The sequence below is a fragment of the Danio aesculapii genome, chromosome 22 (assembly GCF_903798145.1).
Source record: "Danio aesculapii chromosome 22, fDanAes4.1, whole genome shotgun sequence".
Classification (NCBI taxonomy): Eukaryota; Metazoa; Chordata; class Actinopteri; order Cypriniformes; family Danionidae; genus Danio; species Danio aesculapii.
The window spans coordinates 37,194,366-37,215,874 of NC_079456.1; the positions used below are offsets into that span (position 1 = coordinate 37,194,366).

Below are 21,509 nucleotides of genomic sequence, written 5' to 3' on the forward strand. Positions count from 1 at the left end.
AATGACTGAATGTTTTGTAAATGCTTTGTCAGTTGTAATGGTGGACGTTTGTGTGTGTGTGTGTGTGTGTGTTTCAATAGTAATGTGCATTTGAGAAGGCCGACTGCTGTTACTTTGACTTGGTCATTGACACCCAATGCGTTTCTCTTTCTCATTCACTTCCTCCGTGGATTGATTTTCACTTTAAATGAATTTGGGCCAAGGGTGTAATTACGTCTTATTCACTTCTGAAATGGTTTCTGGGAGGAATATGCATTAAAATCAGTTTGTTTAATAGTTATTAGGAATTTTTATTTAAGCTTTTTTGTTTAAATGTTTGTTTACTGGTCTAGTCCTGTCTAATATCTGTAATCTCGTGTGGAATGTTTATGTATATGTTTTTATTTTACTTATAGTTTTACTTTATTCATTCATTCATTTTATTTTCGGCTTATTCACTTTATTAATCTGGGGTCGCCACAGCGGAATGAACCGCCAACTTATCCAGCATATGTTTTATGCAGCGTATGCCCTTCCAGCTGCAACCCATCACTGAGAAACACCCACACACTCTTGCTTTCACACTCATGCACTACGGCCAATTTAGCTCACCCAATTCCCCTATAGTGCATGTGTTTGGACTGTGGGAGAAACCGGAGCACCCGGAGGAAACCCACGCCAACACGGGGAGAACATGACCCAGCTAAGGCTAGAACCAGTGACCTTCTTGCTGTGAGGCGATCGTGCTACCCACTGTGCCACCGTGACGCTATTTTTACTTTTATTTATTTATTTATTTATTTATTTATTTATTTATTTATTTATTTATTTATTTATTATTTTGGTCATTTTTTATCATAACAAACTGATATTTTGTGCTATTATATAACAGTATTTTATTAGAATTTGTTGTTATTTATTTGTATATTTATATTTTATATATGTATATGTATATTTTCAGTACTAAAACCACCCTTAAAAATTAAAATAAATAAATAAAAATTAATAAAATAAATAAATGATAAAATAAATAAATAAATAAAAACAAGAAATAAAAAATAATAAAATAAAATAATAAAATAAAATAAATAAATGAATAAATAAAAACAAAGAAAATTAAAAATAATAAAATAAAATATTTAAATAAATAATTAAATAAAATAATTAATAAAATAAATAAATTAATTAATAAATAAATAAAATAAATAAATAAATAAATAAATAAATAAATAAATGAATACAAAGAAATAAAAAAATAATTTAATAAAATAAATAATAAAATAAAATAAATAAAAAAATAAATAAATTCTTAATAATTTAATTAAGAAATTTAAAAATGTAACAATTTTTAACACCCTTAAAATAAAAGATTCTGTCATCATTTACTCACCTTTTATTTGTTTCCAACCTTCATGAGTTTATTTCTTCTGTTAAACACAAAAGAAGTTATCTAAAATGTTAGAAACCTGTAACCATTGACTTCCATTGTATTTTTAGTTCTATGGAAGTCAATGGTTACAGGTTTCCAGTTTCTTCAAGAAATCTTTTTTAGTGTTCAACAGTAGAATGAAACCCATAAAGGTTAGGAACCACTCGAGAGAGAGGAAATAGTGAGTAAATTTAACATTTTTAGGTGAACTATCCCTTTAAGAAAGTCTTTGAGTTTAATGGCCTTTTCTTAAGTGGTGTTATGAGGACTTTGAAATTTGACACCTGTTTATAGATAAATGTCTACCCATAACGATTCTATTCAGCTGGGTTTCTTTTATTCAATGAGTGAATGATGATAATATTTTATTTATGGTGCTAATATTCATATGTGCTTTTTTTAAGTTAATTAGTTTTTCATTATTTTGGTCCTCTTCCACTTTCATTGTGTAAAAGAGCAGCATGAACATTTTTTCTTCTATAGAAAAAATATACTCACAAGCAGAAGGTTTCAGCCTATTGATTATTTAAGGTGCTAATATTTATCTATAGTGCTTTTTTATTGCATTATTCTGTCCACATTTATTGTGTAATAGAGCTGCATGAACATTCTGCTAAACATCTACTTATTCCTCCATAAAGGAAATACATTCGCAAGCAGAAGATTTCAGCCTATTTTAACCCGTTTATTTTTGGTGCTTTGTTTTGCAATATTCCATCCACTTTTATTGCATAAAAGAGCAGCATGAACATTCTGCTAAACATCTACTTATTCCTCCATAAAGGAAATACATTCGCAAGCAGAAGATTTCAGCCTATTTTAACCCGTTTATTTTTGGTGCTTTGTTTTGCAATATTCCATCCACTTTTACTGCATAAAAGAGCAGCATGAACATTCTGCTAAACATCTACTTATTCTTCCGTAAAGGAAATAAACTTGCAAGCAGAAGATTTCAGCCTTTTTTAACCCGTTTATTTTTGGTGCTTTGTTTTGCATTATTCCATCCACTTTTATTGCATAAAAGAGCAGCATGAACATTCTGCTAAACATCTAGTTTTTTCCATCGAAGAAATATATCCGCAAGAAGATTTCAGCCTATTTTAACATGTTTGTGTATGCTGCTAATATTTATTTATGCTGCTCTTATTGCATTATTCCATCCACTTTTATTGTACAAAAAACAGCATGAACATTCTGTTAAACGTCTACTTTTTCTTCCATAGAAAAAATATACTCACAAGCAGAAGATTTCAGCCTATTTTTACACGTTTATTTATGGAGCTTTGTTTTGCAATATTCCATCCACCTATATTGTATAAAAAAGCAGCATGAACATTCTGTTAAACATCTACTTTTTCTTCCATAGAAGAAATATACTCGCAAATGGAAGATTCCAATGTATTTTAACACATTTATTTATTGTGCTAATATTTATTTATGATGTTTTTTTTGCAATATTCCATCCACCCATCCACCTATATTGTATAAAAAAGCAGCATAAACATTCTGCTAAACATCTACTTTTTCCATATAAGAATTATACTCACAAGCAAAAGACCCCAGCCTATTTTAACACTTTTAATAATTGTGCTAATATTCATTTACGATGCTTTTTTGCTTTAATCCATTCACCTATTCTGTCAAAGAGCAGCCTGAACATTCTGCTAAACATCTACGTTTTTGTTCCTCAGTAAAAATTCTCAAGTTGCGATCCACATAATGGTGAACTATTCTAACAAGCGTTTGTGTTGTTACTTTGACGTCAAACTGACCAAAAATGCAGTCCTATTAGTTGAAATTCGCAAGCGAGAACAACAGAGGACTAATCACATTGACTGACACATCACAGTTCGCTTTAAAGGTGACTTCAATGCAAACAGATGCTAACGTAACAAGAAATGCTCCAAGAAAGCGTTGCATTAATCAGAGTTTTCCTTCTCAAAGCTGAAGCGAATAACAGCCACTGTGATTCAGCTCAGATGCAGATTACAGCTAAATCAGTCCAGACAGTGTTTGCATCTCGCCCGGCTGGAACGCTTCATCAGAACAACTGTAAATATCGGTGATTGATGAGCGCTCTAAATTTGTTTTGCCGGGTAATGGAAGGCCTGTTGTCGAGCTATGATGAAATACCTGTGAAACGGACGGGGCCCGAACAGCAGGAAATGAAAGATGCTGTAAAATAGGGCGATTTATCTCCGCTCCTTCATTTCATCTGCTATTCAAACCCAATCCTTAGTGAATTTTATCATGCTTTTTACACCTTTTTTAACACGTTTACTTTTTATGTTGGTTTTTGCATGCCCTTTTTCTTTTATTGTGTAAAAGAGCAGCATGAACATTCTGCTAAATGACTTCTTTTTAGTTTCATCGAAAAAAAGACTGACTGTTAACTCTTCTAACTGACAGGTTCCCATGTGATCGCTATACTGCATGAAATATTGTTTTAACATGAACTTCGCAAGACACACAGCATGACACTTTTAAAAGTCACAGTTTTGGAAATGTTTGCTTGTGAATTCAGTTCGCACAAGGTAATATAGTGTAAAAGAATTCCTGCCTACTTTTATTTTTGTGTTTATTTCTATTTAATGTTCTGTTTCTTTTGCATTATTTTGCTCCCCATCCACTTTTATTGTGTAAAAGAGCAGCATGAACATTCTGTTGAGCATCTTATTTTTTGTTCCATAGAATAAATACACTGGCAAACAAGAATCCTTAGTGATTTTTATTATATTTGTATTATATTTTACTTATTTTTTTAAATAACATGTCAAAATTAAGTTCGTTTTTGCTTAATAATAATAATATTAATTAATAACAAGCTTAATAATGTGCCAATGAGGGCAAAGTAAACAAATATCAAAATGAAAACAAAACTACGTTCTTTCCCCTCATTGGCAGATTATTTAGCTTGTTTTAATGAAAAACTCACTTGATTTTGACTCAATGTTTCTGAAAACAAGACAAAACGTTTTGCTTGTCTAGAAAAGGCTTCTTAATTTAAGTATTTTTAGATATTTAGACTGTAAATATGACCATAACTCCAAGTAAGAAAAGCATGTTTAATTAATTTTGTAGTGGCAGGTCTGGTTAAAGTGGTCCAGCTCTCCTTAATGAACTTTACTCTATTCTTTTTATTATTTTTGACTTGTAAAGTACATTTAACAGGCATATTTGCATAGACGCATGATTAATTGTTTAATTATGGTGATGGTTTATTGATAAAAACAGATTTATTTCTTTTAATAACAAGGTTTTTTTTTAAGTGAATGCAATTATTTTTGTCCTGTTTCTAAATATCTAAAAAATCTTAAGTCAAGAAGCGTTTTCTAGACAAGTAAAAAATGTTTGTCTTGTTTTCAGACACAATATTTTAATATCAAGTGAGTTCCTCCTTAAAACAATAATCTGCCAAAACGGGACAAAAACTCGAAGTAAGAGTTCATTTTGTAGTGGCAGGTCTGCTTAAACAGTGCAGGAGTCTAGTCAGGGTAATCATTTGAGCATCATCTGCTATTCAAACACTCCTTAGTGAATTTTTGCTGTATTTTTCATTGTTTTTGGCTTGTAAAGTACATTTAACAGGCATGATGGGATGCTTTTGTGTTATTTTATTGATTTCACTGTTTGATTATGGTGGTGGTTTGTTGATAAAGAAATAACTTAATTCTTTTAAATGCAGGTTTGTTTCTGAAGTGTGTGCAAAAATGAGTTTGTTCTTGTTTCTAGTTTAAATATAACTAGAAGCATTTTTTAGACGAGCAAAAATATTAGTCTTGTTTTCAGCAATAATAAGTCAAAATGAAGTGCGTTTTAGCTTAAAACAAGCAAAATAATCTGCCGATGAATGTATAAGCAAAGTCATCGTTTAAAATGAAAACAAAATGACTTTCTTTCCCCTCATGGGCGGATTATTTAGCTTGTTTTAATGAATAAAACTCTTGATTTTGACTCATTATTTCTGAAAACAACACAGTTTTGTTCACTTGTTTTGAAAGTGCTTCTTGATTTAAGAGGTTTTAGAGAATTTCACTTGCTTTAAGGAAAAACTTTTAAAATGCAAAATGAAAGAATTGAAAAACAAATTAAGATATTCACACAATAAATGTGTAGTATTTAAGTTAAGTACGCTCTTATATTTAAAAACAACAAACGTTAAATCATTATTGTTAGGTTTGTCATTAATTTATGTCATTTTTATATCATTTTTAATATCATTTACACTTTATTTATTATAAAATATCAAATTTATTTATATTGTTTATGTCATTTAGCCAAATTATCATAAATTAGTTTTATTTAAATATCTCTTCATGTTTAGAAAGTTAAAAGTGCAGATTATTTAGCTTGTTTTAAGGAATAAAACACTTGATTTTGACTCATTATTTCTGAAAACAACACAGTTTTGTTCACTTGTTTTGAAAGTGCTTCTTGATTTAAGAGGTTTTAGAGAATTTCACTTGCTTTAAGGAAAAACTTTTAAAATGCAAAATGAAAGAATTGAAAAACAAATTAAGATATTCACACAATAAATGTGTAGTATTTAAGTTAAGTACGCTCTTATATTTAAAAACAACAAACGTTAAATCATTATTGTTACACTGACAAAAGTGTTGCATGCTAAACTGTTGCAAACAATTTATTTGTGTCGAATTTAAACAAACAAATTAAATTTAACAATGTTCAACTTAATTAGTTTGTTTAAATTCAACACAAATAAATTGTTTACAATCACTTAACGTAAAAAATTGAGTAGATCCAAAGAAACATCTTTGAATAATTGTTTTCAGTGTAGGTTTGTCATTAATTTGTCATTTTTATATAATTTTTAATATCATTTACACTTTATTTATTATAAAATATCTAATTTATTTATATTGTTTATGTCATTTAGCTAAATTATCATAAATTGGTTTTATTCAAATATTTGTTCATGTTTAGAAAGTTAAAAGTGCAGATTATTTAGCTCGTTTTAATGAATAAAACACTTGATTTTGACTCATTATTTCTGAAAACAACACAGTTTTGTTCACTTGTTTTGAAAGTGCTTCTTGATTTAAAAGGTTTTAGAGAATTTCACTTGCTTTAAGGAAAAACTTCTGAAATGCAAAATGAAAGAATTGAAATACAAAATAAGATATTCACACAATAAATGTGTAGTATTTAAGTTAAGTACACTCTTATATTTAAAACAACAAACGTTAAATCATTATTGTTACACTGAAAAAAGTGTTGCATGCAAAACTGTTGCAAACAATTTATTTGTGTTGAATTTAAGCAACGAATTAAATTTAATAATGTTCAACTTAATTAGTTTGTTTAAATTCAACACAAATAAATTGTTTACAATCACTTAACGTAAAAAATTGAGTAGATCCAAAGAAACATCTTTGAATAATTGTTTTCAGTGCAGGTTTGTCATTAATTTATGTCATTTTTATGTCATTTTTAATATCATTTACACTTTATTTATTATAAAATATCAAATTTATTTGTATTGTTTATGTCATTTAGCTAAATTATCATAAATTGGTTTTATTTAAATATCTCTTCATGTTTAGAAAGTTAAAAGTGCAGATTATTTAGCTCGTTTTAAAGAAAACCTCAGTTGATTTTGACATTATTTACATTATTACAAGACTTTTGTTTTACTTGTCTAAAAAATGCTTCTTAATTTAAGGGTTTTTATATGTTTGGACTAGGAACAAGAAAGAAAAGCAGTTTTATTCCTCTATTTATTTATTTTTTTTAGCAGTGGCAGGTCTTGCTAAATAGTGCGGGAATGGAGTCAGGCTAATCAATTACACAGCCCTCATTTGCATGTTCACAGGCTGTCGGGCAAAACTGTTGGATTTGTCCTGCTGAGCTTTAATGCTGGAAATCTCGCAGCAGAGCCAGGCGAGTTGATGCGAGTGCATTATGGGAAACGCTCTGCATTGTTTGTTTCTGCTTTTAAATTGATTGAGAGGAGGGAGTTAAAATGAAACCATTTTTGCTCAATAACGGAGAAGCGATTTAATGGTTGAATACCAAATTACCAGGATATTTAGGAGAGAGGAAAGAAGTCATATGGACTACACTGAAAAAAAAAAGGTTTATTTGATTTACTGTTTTTTTTTAAGGTAAGAGGTTACAAACAATTTATATGGGCTCAATTTAGATAAACTAGACTTGGAAATATTCGCCATCAAGACTAGTACAGGTTGACTGACAAGTAATCAGGTTGTGGATTACTTCAGAAGAGCAGCGTAATCTGACGATCATTATCCAGAGGATGATCATGTGTTATGAGCCATAAATGAGGTTGGTGTCGTGATCTCGTTTCTTTCGAGTGCGCATTAGCTCGGGCGACCTGAAAAATCCCGATTTTATTTGATTCCAAATTTAGAAACAAATCATATGAGACCGATGTTGTGTAATTTTATTGATGATTCCAAATGTTTAATGTAATTGTAAGGCTGTCAAACAGTTTTAGAGAAATAGATGTTTCTCCATTCAAACAGAATGGCCGAGCATATTGGCTGAGAGGCCGCTGAGTTAATTGACTTGCCTTAAAGGGACTTTGACGATACTAAGTTTAATTTGTTTATATTGTTTTCAACCACTTACCTAATATATATATATATATATTTCAGTGTATTTATTACTTTTGCTTTCCCTTGATAAACTTACATGCTTTTCCACCATATGTGGAATTGTCAAAATTAAGACAGGGGAACCATTTGTATAATTATTACAGAGTGTTTAATATGCGTAATTTGCATAATTGTTTAAATGAACTCAGCATTACCGTGTAATTAGTAATAGTTAATTAGCATAGTTTATATTAGTTTATATGGAAATGTATTCAGGATCTTCTGTAGCTGAAACAAATAATGTAATTGAACTAGTCATTGCTCCAAATGCAAATTTAAAGAATCAAAATGAAAAATAAATATTCATATAATAAATGTTTAATGTATAAGTGTATGTGTATATATATATATATATATATATATATATATATATATATATATATATATATATATATATATATATATATATATATATATATATATATATTAATAATGTGAATAAGCAAAATACCTAATTATGGTTATTGTTAGCTTCATCCTTATTTTTACATTTTATATAATAATAATTAAATATATTTATTAAATATATACAAGTTATTTACATTGTCATTAGTTAATTTGCATATATACAGTTTATTTTAATTAATTGATTAATTTATTGTCTAGACACAATTTAAATAGCATATATCCCATTTATTTTTAACTTACGCATTTTTTATTTATTAAATATATTCAATTTATTTATCTTATTCGTGTCATTTTGCCAAGTTTCATTCAGACATTTTGCATTCGTTAATGTTTAGAAATTTACATTTGGTCTGAACATTCTACAAAAGTGCATTTGCATGACAATAATATATTAAAGATATAAAATTGTAAGCAGCTGTCACAAGTTATTTTCAGGCATTAGTTTCGAATATACCAAAGCCAAAATAAATGAGACGTGTTTTAATCCTGATTTTGTATCTATTACTGCACTATTACTCTTTTTAATCATAATTTATCTTTCTTAAGGGTGGATCTCCGGCTAGTTTTAAATCTAAAATGTTCAATAAATAAAGAATAATTAAAAAAATGCCCCCAAAGTGCCTTTGTTGTGTAAAATAAGAGCCAAAACCAGATAAAAGTGATATATAATGACTGGTTCAGTCCCTTTCCAATATGGACCAACAAGCTACACATCTATAAAAGCAGCGATCAAATCTTGGATCTCTTTAAGGCTCGTGGCTCAAACAAAAGCCCATATTGCTCTTCCCACACAGGCATCTGAAGCTCAGTATGGTGCACCAGGAAGACCATTTATAGCCCCGCTTTAGAGCTCACAGATGTTATGACTATAGGATTTCCCTTCATCATTGTACAATACGTTCACCTGCAATGAAGAATGAAGTTTCCTATCGTCAGTTTGAGTATCTTAAGCTTCTTCACGTGTATGTATTTGTCATATGTTGATGTTTTAGTTATAATAATGTTACTGGAAATCATCATGGTACCAAATAAAGTCCCTATATATTAAATAGCCTAATTTTTTGGCATGTTGTTCTTTGACAGTATTGATTGTGTGTGATAAATAATAAACTAATGAGGGTGACCACACACGGCTCAGAAGCGGCAACTGCATAAAGTCCTTGAACAGGAGCTTTATACAGCATGAAAAGACACAAAGCCAGCGGAAACATGCATCACGTAATGTGGAGATCGTACAGCTTCATAAGCCTTTGAGATGTCTTGCTTTGGGGAAAGTGATGGGGGTAAGATGCACCAGGCTGTTTTGATTAGAAGTGGACCTGCCATGCCATGTGAGAGAAATCTGTTTTATTTAGCGTGGATTATGAATGCGTACTGGCTAAAATAGGTTGAAATCTTTTAGAACATGGCATTGTGGATTGATAATTGTGTTTTTTTCTGATGTATGTTATATTTCTATGCATTCTGTATGTGTTTGACTCGTCTAATGCCAAGAAAATACCATAATATGTTTGTAGATATTTAAGAATACGCTAAATGAGCTAAAAACAATGTTAAAGTCAAAGTTATTCTCCTATAAAATGTGCATTTATTATCAGAATGTCTGTCTTTGTTTTGGCCTCTATCAGGGGCGTAGCAAACGGGGGGGACAGGGGAGATACGTCCCCCTCACTTTTAGAGACAGAGCATTTAGAAAAAGGTGATTTCTAATTATATGTATGTATGATGTCATACAGTTGCCCCCCCCCCACTTTTAAAATGTCCGCTACTCCCCTGGCCTCTATAACCAGCCCACTGCCAGTTTACTCAGTTATATTTACTCAGGTTACCCTGGTGGAAAACACAGTGTATTTTATTTCAGTCATAATGTTATGAAGCGGACAGGAGACAGAGGTAAGGAAACGTTAGGGTGTTTATTGAATGACAACAAGGAGCACATGAAGGATAGCCAGGAGGATCAGGAATGATGTTGGGGTCTTTTCCTCCGTGGCTGGGTAACAGGAATACACGAGGATGGACAGCACACACCAGATACAGCTGACAGAGGATGACACAGACTTGGAAGGACTGGAAGACAGGACGATTCGGGAGGACCAGGAAGACTAGGAGGAATACAAAGAGAACAGGTAAGTAAATCGTTTGTTTAGCTGAGGATGACTACGCTGAGTGGTCGCTCAGTTGTCCGCTTTCGTCGAGACGAGCCCGGACAATGAGCGACTGGAGTGCTGTGCTTTTATCTGGTGCTCGTGAATGTGATGCAGCTGTGTGCTCATTAGAAGTCAGGTGATGGTGATCTTCGTGAGTGGGGGTCGTGAGAGCCTGACCAATCCATGACAGTACCCCCCTCCCCAGGGCCCGCTCCTGAGGGCCGACACCTCCGACGCCGTGGTGGTCTCCCTCTGCCTCTAGGCGCTGGGAACTCAGGGTGGCTCTCATGAAACTCCACCATGAGACTAGGATCGAGAATATCAGCTCTGGGAACCCATGTCCTTTCTTCGGGGCCGTACCCTTCCCAGTCCACCAGGTACTCCAACTGGCCACCACGACGTCGGGAACGCAAGATCTCCTTCACTGCGTAGACGGCTCCTTCTTCTAGGAGCAGTGGAGGAGGGGGTTCCTCTTCGTGGTCAGGCTCTGTGGAGGGAAGAACAGGATCGTGATAGGGTTTCAGGAGTGATACGTGGAATGTAGGGTGAATACGGTAGTGAGAGGGTAATTGTAGTTTGTAGGTGACGGGGTTAACCTGTTCCACGATGGTGAAGGGACCAACAAATCGGGGACTTAACTTGCGAGAGGGCAGTCGCATGCGTATGTCCCGGGTGGATAGCCACACCTTTTGTCCGGGTGTGTATCTGGGTTCTTCAGACCTTCTTCTATCGGCGGTTACCTTGCTTCGACGGACTGCCCTCTGCAGATGTTGATGAGCCTCGTCCCAGACTCTCTCGCTCTCCCGGAACCAGTGATCCACTGCGGGGACATCAGATGGTTCGCCATCCCAGGGAAAGAGCGGTGGTTGGAAGCCCAGGACGCACTGGAATGGCGTGAGTCCGGTGGAGGGTTGCCGCAGTGAATTTTGGGCATATTCTGCCCAGCCCAAATACTGGCTCCAGGAGCTCTGGTGACCACTGCAGAAGGTCCTCAGGAACCGTCCCACCTCCTGAATCTTCCTCTCTGTCTGCCCGTTGGTTTGGGGATGATATCCAGAAGAGAGGCTGACGGCCACACCTAGGAGCTTGAAGAAGGCTTTCCATAGACGTGAGATGAACTGTGGACCTCTGTCCGACACAATATCTTCTGGAATACCAAATGACCTGAAGACTTGATTAAAGATATTGTCGGCTGTTTCAAAGGCTGTGGGAAGACCTTTCAGAGGGATTAGTTTGACAAACTTTGAGAATCTATCTACTATGACTAGAATACAGGTATTACCTTCTGACGAAGGGAGATCAGTGATAAAGTCCACTCCTAGGTGTGACCAGGGACGGTTCGGAATCGGCAAGGGATGGAGCTTTCCAGCGGGTAGATGACGTGGGCTCTTGGATTGGGCACAGTCCTTACAGCCCTGAACATATTGCCTCACATCCCTTGCCATGTTTGGCCACCAGAATCGTTGGGATACTAGCGAGAGAGTATTGTTGATCCCTGGATGTCCAGTGCCTAGCGAGGTATGTAAGGAGTGGATCAGATCTACCCGGTGTTCAGGTGGTATGAACTGCCGATGAGGAGGGCATCCCGGCGGAGCAGGGGCTTCCCGAGTGGCAACGACTGGAGGAGCGTTCCAGGTGATCGGACAAATGGAGATGTGTTCGGGAAGAATCTTCGTTGGGAGTTCTTCATGATCGTGATGCTCGTGTAAACGAGAGAGAGCGTCTGCTCTTAGATTCTTGGGTCCTGGACGATAGGAAATGGAGAAATCAAAACGTGAGAAGAAAAGTGACCATCTGGCTTGACGTGGACATAGTCTCTTGGCCTCTTTGATATATTGGAGGTTTTTGTGATCTGTGATCACCTGGAACGGATGTTTGGCTCCCTCCAACCAGTGACGCCACTCCTCCAAGGCTAGCTTGATTGCTAGCAGCTCCCTGTCTCCTATGCTGTAATTCTGCTCCGCCGGGCTCAACTTCCGAGAGAAATAGGCACAGGGATGCAGTCGGGGCGGTGTATCATGATGTTGAGATAATACTGCCCCGACGCCGGTGGTGGATGCGTCCACTTCCACCACGAAAGGAAGATTTGGGTCAGGATGAGTCAGGAGTGGGGCCCTTGTGAACTCCTTCTTAAGAAGGCGGAAGGCTGCGGCTGCTTCTTTGGTCCACTCCAGTCCTTTGGGTTTACCCTTGAGGAGATTAGTGAGAGGTGATGTAATCCTGCTGTAGTCCTTGATAAACCGTCTATAAAAGTTAGCAAACCCAAGAAACCTCTGGAGCTCCTTAATGGAAGTGGGTTCTGACCAGGATAGAACAGCCTCAATTTTCTTCCCATCCATACGTATACCGGTTTGATCAATGATGTATCCCAAGAAATGAATCGACTTCTGGTGGAATGAGCATTTCTCCGCTTTGAGGTAGAGGTGATGTTCTCTCAATGTGTGTAGGACCTCCGCCACGTGTTGGCGATGTTCGGCCTCACTCCGGGAGTAAATGAGGATGTCATCTATGTACACTATTACAAAGTGGTGAAGAAACTCCCGGAGGACTTCATGAATGAAGTTTTGGAATACGGAGGGGGCGTTGACCAGACCGTAAGGCATGACCTCATATTCATAGTGGCCAGTAGGGGTCACGAATGCTGTCTTCCATTGGTCCCCCTCACGTATTCTTATCAGATTATACGCGCTGCGGAGGTCCAATTTAGTGAAGACTTTAGCTTCTCGGAGCTGTTCCAAAGCGGCTGGTACCAGAGGAAGGGGATATCGGTATTTTACTGTACCGTTATTTAGGACCCTGTAGTCGATGCATGGACGCAGCCCTCCGTCCTTCTTGGCCACAAAGAAGAAGCTTGAGGCGGCTGGTGATTTTGAGTGACGTATGTACCCCTGACTCAGAGCCTCCCTTATGTAATCTTCCATTGCCTGATTCTCTGGAAGCGAGAGCGGGTAGATCCTACCTCTTGGCAACTGGGCATCTGGAACTAGGTCGATCGCGCAGTCCCATGGCCGATGCGGCGGTAGCTGGGAAGCTCTCTTGGGGCAGAAGACATCATGAAAGGAGCTGTACTCCTTAGGAATGTGGATAGACTGCTTCTCAGGAGGGCTCTCGACCGATGTTGCAAACAAAGAAATGGGGTTCCGACCTTGAAGAGGGAGATTTGGAAAACAGGTAGGTGTACATCCAGATCCCCATTTCTTTATCTCTCCTGTGCCCCAAGAGATGATGGGATCGTGCTTCACCAGCCACGGGCGCCCTAGAATGATGTCCATATTTGCACCCTCCAGAACCAGAAATTGAATCCTCTCTTGATGTAACAGCCCCACTTGAAGAAGGATGTCTTCGCATTGTCGATGGATACGGGTCGAAGATCGAGTGCACTGGGTTATCGGTTGTATCTGGTATATATGCGAGGACGCCTCAGTACGGAGGTGGAGTTGACGACAGAGGGATTGGGAGATGAAGTTCCCTGCTGACCCGGAGTCGATGAGGGCTGTGACAAGGAGAGAAATAGAGGCAGTAGTTATTTGTACGGTGGTAGTAAGTGGTTTACATTGTTCAATATTCGTACTGAATACACTCACTGAAGTCCGAATGGGACGAAGGGGACACTCCATACGGGTGTGTCCACTGACACCGCAGTATAGACACAGACCCCGGGTCAGCCTCCTCTGTCGTTCCGCTGATGTCAGTCTTCCAGACTCTATTATCATGGGTTCTGGTTCTGGAGAGGCTGTTGACTCAGGCGATTGGAGGAGTGCAGACGAGGGGGGTGATGGTGTCCTGTTGATAGGAACGGAGACGATCGGAACATCGGAGAGAATGTTGGATGAATCTCTCCAGACCCATTGTATCATCTAATGTGGCCAGCTGGATTCGGAGAGTGGGTTCCAAGCCGAGCCGGTACGTGGTCAACAACGATCTCTCATTCCATCCACTTGCAGCTGCTAGAGTGCGAAACCGGAGAGCATATTCCTGTGTAGATAGAGTACCTTGCTTTAGATGATACAGCTGCTCTCCAGCGGCTACTTCCCCATCAGAACGTCCAAACACCTCTTTGAAATACTCCGTGAAGGTAGTGATGGAATTCATGACCGGCCCGGCTTGGTTCCAGATCGTCTCAGCCCATTTAAGTGCAGGTCCAGAGAGTAGTGATACGATGTAGGCGATCTTTGACTTATCTGTGGGATATAGAGAAGGTTGCATTTCGAATATGAGGGAACATTGTAACAGAAAACCATTGCACTCCCCCGCTCCGCCTGAGTAGGGCGCTGGTCGGGCCATGGGACTGGAAGGAAGGGCCGAAGAAGAAACTGTGGAGGCGGAAGTGCTCGGTGCTGGTGGTGCGTTGGAAAGTGGAGCTGGTGGCTGTAGAATCCGCTTCAACTGGTCCACCAGCTCTTGAAAGTGATCGAGGGTGCTCATGTTGTCGTCGTTATGGGTCCGGGCTTCTGTTATGAAGCGGACAGGAGACAGAGGTAAGGAAACGTTAGGGTGTTTATTGAATGACAACAAGGAGCATATGAAGGATAGCCAGGAGGATCAGGAATGATGTTGGGGTCTTTTCCTCCGTGGCTGGGTAACAGGAATACACGAGGATGGACAGCACACACCAGATACAGCTGACAGAGGATGACACAGACTTGGAAGGACTGGAAGACAGGACGATTCGGGAGGACCAGGAAGACTAGGAGGAATACAAAGAGAACAGGTAAGTAAATCGTTTGTTTAGCTGAGGATGACTACGCTGAGTGGTCGCTCAGTTGTCCGCTTTCGTCGAGACGAGCCCGGACAATGAGCGACTGGAGTGCTGTGCTTTTATCTGGTGCTCGTGAATGTGATGCAGCTGTGTGCTCATTAGAAGTCAGGTGATGGTGATCTTCGTGAGTGGGGGTCGTGAGAGCCTGACCAATCCATGACACATAAAGGTTGCCTTAATATTTGGCGGCGCATCTAAATATATGTGACCTCCAGAGGACAATAGCAGCCTCTGAAAGATGAAGACGCAGATTGAGTTGAGGCGTTTTGTTTAGTTAGCAAATGTTATACATATTACAAGTGTAGCAATAGCTCTGCAGCTTATGTATGCTACATTTCCATGCATCATTTTTAAAGGTGCTGTAGGTTTTGGATTCTTATAATGCATAATAAATACCATAATATGTTTGTAGATATTTAAGAATATGCTAAATGAGGTAAAAAACAATGTTAAAGTCAGTAATTCTCCTTTAAAAATGTGCGTTCCTTGTCAGAATGTCTGTCTTTGTTTTGGCCTCTATAACCAGCCCACTGCCAGTTTACTCAGTTATATTTACTCCGGTTACCCTGGTGGAAAACACAGTGTATTTTACTTTAGTCATGAATGTTGGCTTAATATTTGGTGGCGCATCTGAAAATGCGACCTCCAGAGGACAATAGCAGCCTCTGAAAGATGAAGACGCAGATTGAGTTGTGGCGTTTTTTTATTTTTTATTAGCAAATACTATAATTACAAGTGTAGCAATAGCTCTGCGGCTTATGTATGTTACATTTCTATGCATCCCTTTTAAAGGTGCTGTAGGTTTTGGATTCTTATAATGCATAATAAATACCATATTATGTTTGTAGATATTTAAGAATATGCTAAATGAAGTAAAAACAATGTTAAAGTCAGTAATTCTCCTTTAAAATGTGCGTTCCTTGTCAGAATGTCTGTCTTTGTTTTGGCCTCTATAACCAGCCCACTGCCAGTTTACTCAGTTATATTTACTCAGGTTACCCTGTGTATTTCAGTCATAAAGGTTGCCTTAATATTTGGCGGCACATCTAAATATATGTGACCTCCAGAGGACAATAGCAGCCTCTGAAAGATGAAGACGCAGATTGAGTTGTGGCGTTTTTTTAGTTAGCATATACTATAAATATTACAAGTGTAAGCAATAGCTCTGCAGCTTGCAGTGTAAGGTTCAATCGTCAGGCATGCTCGCTCCTATTGGCGTCATCAATCTGGCAACCTGCATTCGCACTATATTTTGAATTTGGACTGCAATACCTTGTTCAACCCTTAGGTGTCAGTCCTACATACTGCACCTTTAAAGAAGCAAACCATATTAGGTGTTAACTATTTCTGGATGCTGGAAAAAAATTCCATCCACCTAAAAATGTTCATCTTACAATGATTTATCCATCATGTTTGTGGTTTCGAATCTGTTTATCTTTCGAAAAGGTTGGTAACCACGTATTTCCATCGATTGGTGAATATTTTATATTCCACTGATGAAGTCATAGTGTATTGGATTAACATACCAAACTTTACCTCTATGTAAAAGTGGCGCATCTTACCCCAATCTGTACTCTAGAGTCAAGGCGGAAAGTATACATGCCAAAATGCGTGGATGTGGATTGATTTATGATAGAATTGCAGGTTATCGACACAAAACAGTGTGATGATGATGATGATGGAGATGGTGGTGGTTTTAGTGACAGTATAGTTTTGATTCATACAGCAGATGAAACAGTCATATTGGTATGCAGTTATTCTGGGGAAGATGGGCTTCGGCTCAAGGGTAATGTACTTTTGTAAGATTCTCCCTTTAACTGCATCTCTTAATCTGTGGGTTATGGCGTATCTCTGAATCATTCGACTAATCAAAATCATTCCCTTCATTTGTCATCCAGCACTGAAAAGGCTACTAGTTGTTTGTGCTGCTACATCATTGGTCAGTGGATATTTGTGTGCCATTGTCAACCCAAATATGGGCCATTGTCAAAAGCAGCAATGATATTGTGATCTCCGCTAAATCACACAGCGTCTGTCATGCTCTGGCTGGCATCAGGATTTAATAGTGTTCTTATGCAGAGTTACACACACGCACACACACTGTGAAGTAGAAATGTTAGGAGACACATTCTAAACTTTGGAGTCAGCCAAAGAGACTTTAGCAATAAGAAGGAAGACATTTACCTCTGGGGTCGAAGCAAAAGGATTTATTAAGAAGAAGGGATTTGTGAAAAGGGAAAGGTGGGTGGAAAGGGGGAAACATGGAATGCTTAGGAAGGGAGAAAATACTTCAGCATTTTCACAGATTCCACGTCATTCAGTTCCATTTCTGTAATCTTATTAGGAGTGAGACGTGACCTCTGTGTGATATCCTCATTCATTTGAATGGATTAGGAGCACCACCTCGCACAAACAGCAAACTTAACGTTTTATAGATGCATTTTCTATGACCATGACCTTTCAGAAAGGAATCACTTCTGCTGACTGTCAGTGTGAAACATTAAAATGGACATTAAAATAAATCAACATTCTAGATATATCTGTAAAAAACTAGAAATTCGGTGTGCACTTGTCATTCTTCATATCAGTGTTGCTATTTTCTAGAGAGGAGCAGGGTTTATGCGGTACTTACTAGATTATAGGCTCTAGACAAGGCATTCCTAGCTATGATTCTATCAAGGCTCAAGCAGTGGTAACGGGAAGCTTTTAACCCTTCTCAGCTTTCGTAGTTTCATACCAATTTCTTTCTCTTGTACTGTTATGGCTCAGTCAAGCCTTAAAGCGGATTCCTTTCCCTTTTCTTTTTTTATAACTTCCTTCTCTCTGATTCTGTGTGCTTTCCTGCTCTGTTCTGCTCCCTGCTAGGGGCTTGCAAAGCCCTCTCCCTGATCTGTCCTGAGTAGCTGTGCAGTTGCAGACTGCCACGTTGAAGACCCACGTGCTCATTTGAGCAGGTTGTAGGGATGACAGTAAGCAGCCGCTATGGCACAATAGTGGTGTCTGAGAAGACAGAAGTGACAGAGTCAGCATCGCTCCGTGTTACTGCCAGCTTGGGATGCTCAAGGGCCAGTGCTGCCCGCGGCCTCCCATTCTGTGCTTCCTTGATGGGTTCCAGAAAGACCACATGCTTGTTGTTACTGACCTTGCGGCCGGGGCCCTCCGTGGTGGCAGGTGGTGTGGGCGTCAGGATAGACGATTGGGCACTGCATTCATTTGCAGGGCTTGGTGTCGCTGGTAGAGGCTGCTTCCGGCACCAGCAGCGACAGGGAGTCAAGTAGAGGTACATTAACACCAACACCAGGCTCACGACACAGCCCAGCAGTGTGGTGAAGCCAGTGTTGAAGGGCTCCACCTCCTGATGGTATATCGTCACAGTTAGATTCACTTCAAAAGTCTGGTTGTGCGACTCTTGAGGGCTCTGAGCCATGCACAAGTACAACCCAGAGTCCTCGATTCGTGGTTCCAAGATTTCCAAGCTACCGTTTGCATACATTCGCAATGTATTGTTATTACCAGGGGGAACAATGTATTCCTTATGTGGGGATACCCACCAGTAGGTGACATTCCTTCCATTTAATGTCGTTGTACAATTCAGCATCACTGATTTCCCAGCTTCTGCTGTTTTATTATCTGTCTGCGCTAAACGTTTGACAGTGCAATTCTCAAAGAATCGTACATGTTGAAGAAATCGAACCGAAGCTCGTTGTTCACCATAAAGCAAGCAGGTATGCTCCTCCCAAAATTCTCTGACCGAGGCAAAGCCTCTCTGCTCCCAGTGTTTAAACATGCTGTACATGGAGCACTCACAAATTAGGGTGTTGTTGTGCAGGAACAACGCCTGCTGCACTGATTCCTCTAGAGCTCCGATTTCCTCAATAGGAAGGTTAGGCATACGGTTCGAGCTTAGATCGAGTGTATTGAGATTTGGATGCTCGTGGATGGAAAAGAAGGGGAAATCTGTCAGTCTGTTATGGCTCAGGTAGGCCTTGCGTAGGTTACTTAAACCGCTTAGGGCTTTGCTCTCTACCCTTACTATGCGGTTGTTGTAAAGGAGTAGCTCCTCGATTGCTACTAGGTCTTGAAAGTAGTGCTGCTCTATAATGTTCAACTGATTGGATGAAAGGTCCAGATGGTGTATTTTACTTGTATTCCGAAAGATTCCCGGAGTGAGCTTGCTCAGCTGATTGTGGGCTAACCGTATGGTGTCAAGTTTGGGCAGGCCAGAGAAGCTACCCTCCTCAAGATGTTCCAGGCGGTTGTGGTTAAAGTCCAATGTTGCCACTGTCACAGGCAACTCTAGCGGGACTTCATCCAGGCCAAGGTTGGTGCAGCTCAGGATATCGGATGTAATCAGACAGCCAGAAGGGATATTGGCTCTGACTAGCTGCAGCAGAAAAGAGCTCAGCATTAGGGGTGCGGCCACACCCTGAGCACACAGCATTGTGCCGTCAGGATTCTTTGGTTGGGAATCAGAGCAGCCAGAGTTTCACCAGGGTAAAAGTCCACACACTGATTGAGTGACGGTTGTCGTCTTGGTTAGGTGTTCCTATCCTTAAAATTCTGACAGATCAGATCACAAGACAGGGAAAACAAAAGGAATCAGTTAATAAATAAGTAGTGATTATTTTCTCAGATGGCACTGTTCTATCAAGCTAAGGCATGAGAGTTGTGCATTATTTAATCAACTTACTGTAAGTCTGACCCAGAAACACCACGTTAGACATTGCTATTCTAATCTTAGAAGTTGAGAACCATAAGTTTGTTTACCTTAAGGTTTCCAAATGATGCTTCAGAAATCCCACTTCATAACTCTTGTTTGGATTTCAATGCACTGTTCCTGCTGTTAGTCCATTCTCAGGTTGAGAGAACTGGTGGCAAAGCCATTCAAGTCATTGAAGTGAAAGCAATTGCATTTGCCCAATCCTTAAGGCTGAGCCCAACCTTCTGTGCAGCATCCTGTTAACAGTTGGTGTTGTTTTGCAGTCCTGACATCCGAGATGGAACAGAAGAGGGTCTTAAATCAAGAGTTAGCTCGCTGCCGCAGGCTGAAGGATGTTTTTGAGAAAGTCAGCATCCTGTCCAGTTCGCTTAGGATGATCTTGCCCTCAGTTGAACAGCAGGCGCACAATGTGTCACACGAGCACTGATCCACAGTTACTCTCGCAGCACGAGCAATCTGTTGTTTGTTTTAACCAGAAGATAAGCACTGTTATCAATGTTGCTCCCTATCCTGGAGAAAATAGTCCTTACGTTTTAAAAATACGTCCTCTCATTTTTTTGTTCAAATAATAAATGACACCGCTCGATTAGGGCGTCTAACTCTCTGTGACTCTTAAGCTTCCAGTGTCCACGTGGCATCTGAAGATACTGGTGAAAAGTAAAAAGCTCAAACAATGATCAAGATCTCAAAGCTTTTTGGTCCCTCTACCCAGCCCTGGTCTCATATCAAAAGTGTTCTTGCTCAGCATCCATCCTTTCTTTCCTGTCCTCCGATTTGCTCTGTGAATTGTACGGGTCTTCCTCTTTTTCCTCTCTCTCTCTCACTCTCTCACAGAGTGCATACTACACTGCCTCTCTGCTTCTCTCTCTTTCCTCCCTGCGCTCTATAAACAGACAGGCATGGAGTTTCGGAGGAGGGGCACTCTCGAGTGGGGGCTCTGCTAAGTACTGATTGGTGGATGCTGGATATTATGAAAGGGGAGTGTTTGCCTGAGCCTCCCCTGGTGATACAGTTTTCCCCCCCCCTATAATTTCTGCATGTCCAATTATGCAATTGCCTTCTCAGATACCTCTTAGGGAGGTTGTATTTACTCTGTTTAGCTTTAATATTTATTGGCCTATGTGCTTTGTTAGGAATATGAATAACCTCTTATTTGCTGCATTTAAACACACATTAATGTGAAAAGACTTTTTATTTAGTCAGTGTTTATTTTTGAAGCTCGTTGTGATTAAAAATCATTTAAAGAGAAAGTGGTTCATTTTTGTGTCAATTACAGTTTCAAATGACATTATGCTCATTTTTTACTTTGCCAATCTTGTGAAGTACACTCAATGGCCACATTATTATGTACACCTGACTAGTACCGGGTTGGACCCCATTTTGACCCCAGTCTGGCCAATCTCCTCTGACCTCTGGCATCACCAGGCAT

General features: G+C 38.7%; 2 protein-coding genes across 3 annotated transcripts in view; one reads left to right on the forward strand and one right to left on the reverse strand.

The window, feature by feature from the left end:
- amigo3 (adhesion molecule with Ig-like domain 3) overlaps window positions 1-20,933 on the reverse strand; it is a 33,756-nt gene extending 12,823 nt beyond the window's left edge. The window contains exons 1-2 of one of the 2 annotated variants that reach the window (XM_056448355.1): window positions 20,128-20,933; window positions 18,503-19,920 (exon numbers count right to left, since the gene is read on the reverse strand). In XM_056448355.1, the coding sequence (XP_056304330.1) occupies window positions 18,503-19,801 (1,299 nt within the window). In that variant the 5' untranslated portion in view covers window positions 19,802-19,920; window positions 20,128-20,933. Of the gene's footprint in view, window positions 1-17,552; window positions 19,921-20,127 lie in introns of those variants that run through there. The other variant, XM_056448354.1, reaches the window with a different exon arrangement.
- LOC130216459 (E3 ubiquitin-protein ligase RNF123) overlaps window positions 1-21,509 on the forward strand; it is a 215,279-nt gene that overhangs the window by 128,201 nt on the left and 65,569 nt on the right. The window lies entirely within an intron of this gene.